The 6,000-nt window shown below is 57.3% G+C and overlaps 1 protein-coding gene across 1 annotated transcript; it reads left to right on the top strand.

Moving 5' to 3' along the window:
* The first annotated feature begins 710 nt into the window (after positions 1-710).
* On the top strand, positions 711-2,857 carry LOC311200154 (cbp/p300-interacting transactivator 3). Its single transcript, XM_084274335.1, has 2 exons — positions 711-752; positions 966-2,857. The coding sequence occupies exon 2, from the start codon at positions 980-982 to the stop codon at positions 1,595-1,597; it is 618 nt and encodes a 205-aa protein (XP_084130461.1). The 5' UTR covers positions 711-752; positions 966-979; the 3' UTR covers positions 1,598-2,857.
* The last annotated feature ends 3,143 nt before the right edge of the window (positions 2,858-6,000 follow it).

Below are 6,000 nucleotides of genomic sequence, written 5' to 3'. Positions count from 1 at the left end.
CAGAGGCTGACAGGCCCCTGCTGAGGACACAACACCAGCAAGCAGAGTCCTGATCAGTGCTCCTCACCATCCCCAGCGCGCCCGTGGGGGCTACAAGCAGAGATTTGCTGGGCGCAGAGATGAGGTGCCCAAGGTTCTGCAGCCATCCCAGGCCCGACCCTGACCCCAGGACACATTAGCTGGGGTACTGAGCTGGGAGGAGCCACGTTCTCTGCCTCCCAGCATCCCTGGAGGAACTGTGGTGCCTGTACCACAGTGAAGGGGCCTGGGGGACAGTACCTCCTGTTCCAACCACCTGCGGAGGTGCCACGGGAAGGCAGGAGGGCGGGTGCAGCACCCGGGGGGTGGGATGCGGGGCAGCGCTGGATGCCACCCCGTCCCGTCCCGCCCCGCGCACCTCCATCGCGGGGAGCGCCCGCTCCCGGAACCCCGACGGCGGGCACCGGCCAGCAGCAGCACCCTCCCCGCGCCCCTCAAGCCGCGTCGCGACGACGGAGCCGTGTCGCGACAGCGGCCCCACCGCGCGGCCCTTGTGCCGCCCGCCCGCCCCGTCGGGGCCGCGCGAGGGGAGGGGCCGGGCAGCGCGCGCGCGGGGCCGTGGCCCAATGGGCGGCGAGGGGGCGGGGCCAGCCCGTCCCGCCCCTGCCCCGCGGCGCTATAAGAGCGAGCGCGGCGCCCCGCGCCCGCCAGCCCAGCCGAGCTCGTGCGGCGGTGCGGGGGGTGTGCGCGCGGCCCGCCGGAGCCCCGGAGCGGTGCGTACCCGCGGCGGGGGGACGCGCCGAGCGGGGCCGGGCCGGGCTGGGCTTTGTCCGGCAGCAGCTCGGCTCCCGGGGAGGGTGCGGCGCGGCGCGGTGCCTCCCTCCTTCCCGGAGCGGCGGCGGCGGGGGTGCTGCGGGACGTCGGACGGGAGCGGGAAGCGGCGCTGCCCGCGGGGAGCCTTACCCTAAGCCTGTGTCGCCTTGCAGGGGGCTGTGGAGCCATGGCTGAGCACATGATGATGTCCATGAGCCACGGCGGCAGCGGGCTGCAGAGCTACCGCATGGGGGTGAGCGGGCTGCAGGCCACCCCGCAGCACGGGCAGCATGTGCTGAGGACGCTGCCCGCCGCCGCTCAGATGATGCCCTACGGAGGGGCTGGCATGGATGGCGCGATGCGGCCGAGACCCGGCCTCGGCGGACAGATGGGCCACCACCAGATGCAGAGCGCGATGATGTTCAACGGCCCCGGCCAGCAGCAGCAGCAGTACATGGGGCCGGTGGGCACCCAGCAGCTGATGGCTAGCATGCACCTACAAAAACTCAACACCCAGTACCAGGGTCACCCGCTGGGCATGAGCAACGGGCCCATGGGAGCTGGTGCCCAGCAGTACAGAGTGGGGCCGAGCCAGCACCCGGCCATGCAGCACATGCCCTCATCGGCGCTGACCTTGAACGTTATGGACACCGATCTCATAGACGAGGAGGTCTTGACATCCCTTGTCCTGGAACTGGGCTTGGACCGGATTCAGGAGCTGCCAGAGCTATTCTTGGGACAGAACGAGTTTGACTTCATTTCAGACTTTGTTAGCAAACAGCAACCCAGTGCCATCAGCTGTTGAGGGGCTTTGAGCTCCTCCTTGTGTCTCGGTGGTTTTAAGTTTGTTTCCAACTTCCTTCTCCACCTGCCAACCTCCTCCCTTCCCTGCCTTGCCCTCTCCCGGATTCCTGACCTCTCCCAAGAGACAATCGTCGGACACTGGCTTTTGCAATGGATTGCTTTTCTCCTCTGTGTGGTTTTCCAGTTTGGGAGTTCCCGGAGAGGGGCTGCTTACCCCAGAGAGCAGATCAAGAGCTCCTGCTGGAGAGCTGCCTCCAAACGGCATTAACAGGATTTCTGGCTTAAGTAGAAGTAATGGACTTACGACTTTCCATGGCCAGGCTGCGTGTGGGCAGCTGGCAGCCCTGGCAGGACCTGGATTTGCTCAAGGATTCTGTGGTGCCCCCAAAGTTAAAGGATCCCCCGAGAGAGGAGTTGTCTCCCCGGTGCCTGGTTTGAGGTAGTTTCTCCTCGCAAACATGGGTGGGGTTAGACATGTGTTGGGACTTTTTACTGGGACAGTGAAGAGGTCTCCAGTCTTGTCTGTTCAGCTCTGGAAGGGGCACTTACACCCCCACCCCAGCCAGTGTTTTGCTAACTGGCTGAGCAAAGCAAAGCATGCCATGGGGAAGGGTGTGCATGGGCTCCTGGCTGTGGAACCTGGGAGGAACCTGGGATGTTCCCCCTGGACAGCTGATCAACTGTACAATTTTACTAAGTGCTTGAGGCTGACACAGGCACGAGGCTTAAAGCTGCAGTCTGGCTCCGCTTTTTTTCCACCTCTGAAACCAAATAAAGACCATGTAACTGTATATTCCAGATCTAATCTTATTTATTTTCCTATGATTATTTATTTGGAAGGGCTTCTCTTTGTTATTTGGCTTTGGGACTGCTGGGAAGGATGCACGGAGAGTACTGCAGCTTTAAAGTGCTGGCTTCCAAAAAAAACAACCCACCAAGCCTGGGATAGTTTTCAGGCTGCTCTGCAGAATAGTTGCCCCAACCCGAGATCCTTATGCTGAACGCACAGGACTGTAAATCCAACACCTCTCTGAAGGCGATAAAGATGACTCCAGCTCTAATTCCCTTCCTGGGAGAAGGTGACATGTAAAAGGCAGTGGGGTTTTGTTTCCTTCGCTGTCTCTTGTTTCCAGGCACTGGAAAGCTCTGGCTGTCCCCGAGCTGCTGCTGCCCTCTGCTGCTGCCCGCTCCTGGCAGCCAGCGCTCAACAGCCGAGTGAGAATGTACAGATGAATTTGCAAATAAAAGCTGAAATATCTCCGGTCTGGGTCTGTCTGAGTGCTCATCCCGGGCACAGCACGGTGCCCAGCACCGGGGGGAAGCAGCATCTTCGCTCCCAGTGCTGGGATGTGGGTCTGTTGCTGGTGTCGTCGTCCCCCCCCAACCCCACAACTCAGCTTGCAGGGATGTGTTTGTAGCTCAGTGCTGGGGTAAAGTCAGTCCCCAGTGTGGCTGGGAGGATGAGGTGCTCCTTCCAGCGCTGGGGGAGAATTCCCAAGGTGGATGGTGGTGCTGCCCTGGTGCAGTGGGATGCTGTGGCAGCCCTGCTGTAGCTGCCCCGTGGTGCTCAGATGAGGGGTGGCAGCTCTGACAGATGGGCTGTGGCTCTGCAAGGAGCTCTCTGCCCTAGGTTTCTACACCACAAAGGCTCTGAAAGTCAGGGCAGGTCTATTCTTCCAGAGCTTAGTGCTTTCTTTTTAAAGGGTTCCTGGCCAGTTCCTTTTGCAGAGTTCAGGAATGCTCCCAGCTGTCCCTTCCCTGCGCTGCAGCCCTGGGGCTGTGGATGTTGGCATTGGATCACTCTGACCCTGCTTTGGATTGCGTGTCAGCATCCCTGCCTTGCTATGTGCAGCCTGGAGAGCTGGTCAGAGAGCTCGTGGCAGGGCTTGTGTTGAGGTGTGTGAGCCCTGCGTGGGCCCTCAGCTCCCTGGGGATGCTGCTCCCAACCTGCCGAGCTCTGTGTCCTGTGTGTTTGCAGAGCAGCAGCCAGCAGCTCTGTCAGCAGGTGATGGGCAAGGAGCTGGCAACTGGGTTTATTTCTTAGGGTGAAAATAGAGGAACCCCAAAATAAACAAGCCCACTCTAGGCTGTCAGTTGTGTTTGGGGGGTGCAGGTTGTGTGACACCACTGTGGGCTACAGCGTCCCAGCTCCAAATAGGGAGCAGGCTGCTGAGACTATGTCCATGTCAGCTTCCAGACAAGGCAAACTCCAGAGCAGGAACGAGCTCCTGGAGTGTGTTACCTCTTCATTTGCCCAAGAGATACTGTTAGTTGTGCTCAGCCTCTGATTCCTTAGAAAACACTTAGAATTCCTGCTACAGGGCTCATGCTTCTGGCTGGGCTGGACGTGGTGAGCCCAGTGATCACCTCTTTTGGTGAGGTGCAGTTTGGACCATTCCCTGTGCTGCCTAGTCTGTGTGCCTGGAGTCAGGCACACCGGACCTGCTGCAGCTCCCCCACCTCCAGCTCTCCCTCTGCCCAGCATCACAGAGCAGCCTGCACGAGCAGAGGTGCAGGGCGGCACCTTGGGGTGACCCAGCTCTCTGCAGACAAGTTTCTTGAAGTCATCCGAGATCACCAGGGGGTTGAGCTCTGCTGCTCCTATCCAGCTGACACTGATCCAGCTCCAAGCAGGAGGGCCATGGGGTGATGCTCCAGGGCACAGGGGTCTGTGGGGCTTGCTGAATGCCAGTACTGATTGGTTTGGGAACTTTGAGGACATAAATGAACCCATCACACAGGGTAACTCTGAGATGCCAGGAGGCTCTTTTCTGTTGTTGGGAAGAAGGAAGGTTCTCCAACCTCACTGCCCAGGCAGGATGGTTGGGACACAACCACCCTGTCCCCTCACCCAGGCTGGATCCTGTTATACTCTAAATACATTTTATTTTTTGTTTAGCTCTTCTTGTCTTATGAGTGTGAAGGTGCAGAAAGAGGAGGCGTTTCTCCACATCCCTGTCATTGGCCGCGTGTGCTCTCGAGGTCGTGGACTTTCCTGATAGCACCTGTGACTCAGAGTAACAAAGACAAAAGTCCAGTGCAGGGAGCTGGGGAAGGATCTGCCAGTGGAGAGTGACTGGGCAATGAGGTGAGCAATGACTGGGGAATAGGAAACCTGTAGGGTTGATCTATCTTGACTTCGCACGGAGTGCTGGGCAGAGCTGTGGCCACTCAGGAAAGCTCTTCCTACAAGGAATGTTCCCCTGAAAAATGTCATCTTGCTGTTCAGGAGGAGCCAGACAGGCAAAGGGAAGGGTAGAAATCATCAGGAGAGGAATAGAAAGAGGAATCAAACAGCAAATGCCCTATGGTGTCAGTGGCTGGTGCAGCTGCTGCCCACAGCAGTGAGATGCCAGAAGTTCTGGTCTGTTTGTCAGAAAAGTGATAACGTAAAACTAGAGAAACTGCAGAGAAAGAAGAAACAGCTGAGGCAGAGACATGTTTCTGAAAAGAAGCCACAAAACATGCTGGGACTTCTCAGTCAGGAGGAAGGCTGGGTAACAGAGGGTCAGCAGGGAAAGGGGAAGCGGCCAGGGAATTATTTTCTCCTGTGTAAAAGGTGATACCTGTGATCTTTGTGAATTTAGGTGGCCAGGTTCAAACCCAAGGGAACACAGGTATCTCTGCATGCAGCTCAAACAGTGAGGCTCCTCCTGGCAGTGTGGGAGGTACCTGGGGTCTGTAAACTCATCAGTATGTGCTTAAAACTGAGCTTTACCACAGCACCTCCCTGCAGCTGGAGAGGGGAGCAGGGTTAGTGTCCAGGGAACAGGTAGTTGCTGCTGGGCTCACCATCCCCTCTGCTTCCAAAGCCCCAGCGTGTGCCTGGGATTCACAGCAGCAGCCAAAGATCACTCTGTAGAGAAAAAGCCAGTTGGTTTGAAGGGAAATTCTACTGAGAATTCAAACCAAGGTATGGGACAGCAATAATTGCAGAGAGTTCCTCTCCAGAAAGGTAATGCTATGGCTGCAGACTGACAGGATCAGAGAGTGACAGGGGCTGGCAGGGGAATGCAGGATGAGGGAAGGGAAGGGAAGGGAAGGAAAGGGAAGGGATAAACTGGGGGTTTTTTATCTTCTTTGAAAATCTTTTTTTTTGAGTAATTAACTAACAATCATGATCACCACCACTAAGGCAAGGTGGTGCTGCCCCCCCAGAAGGTTACTTGTGGTGACAAAGAGGAGCCGTCTGTCTTGATCCCCCACAGCCCTTCTCCCTGCTGAGATAAGAAGAAGAAAGAGAAGGCAGAAGATGAGAAGAAAGACAAAGTAGAAGCTGAGAAGAACAAGAAGTTAGAAGCTGAGAAGACAAAAGACAACATAGATGTGAAGAACAAGCAGGTAGAAGATGAGGAGAAGAAGAAGAAGAGGAGCCTTCCCTTTCCCTCCCCCTTTCCCTCTCCC

The sequence above is a fragment of the Gallinula chloropus genome (assembly GCF_964237585.1).
Source record: "Gallinula chloropus genome assembly, chromosome: 22".
NCBI classification, from domain to species: Eukaryota; Metazoa; Chordata; class Aves; order Gruiformes; family Rallidae; genus Gallinula; species Gallinula chloropus.
Note: the sequence above shows the minus strand (reverse complement) of the source record. Positions and strands in the feature narration are given on the sequence as shown.

What these genes read in the sequence shown, in the direction of transcription:
- LOC311200154 (XM_084274335.1), top strand. Translation starts at nt 980, where the DNA reads ATGGCTGAGCACATGATGATGTCCATGAGCCACGGCGGCAGCGGGCTG.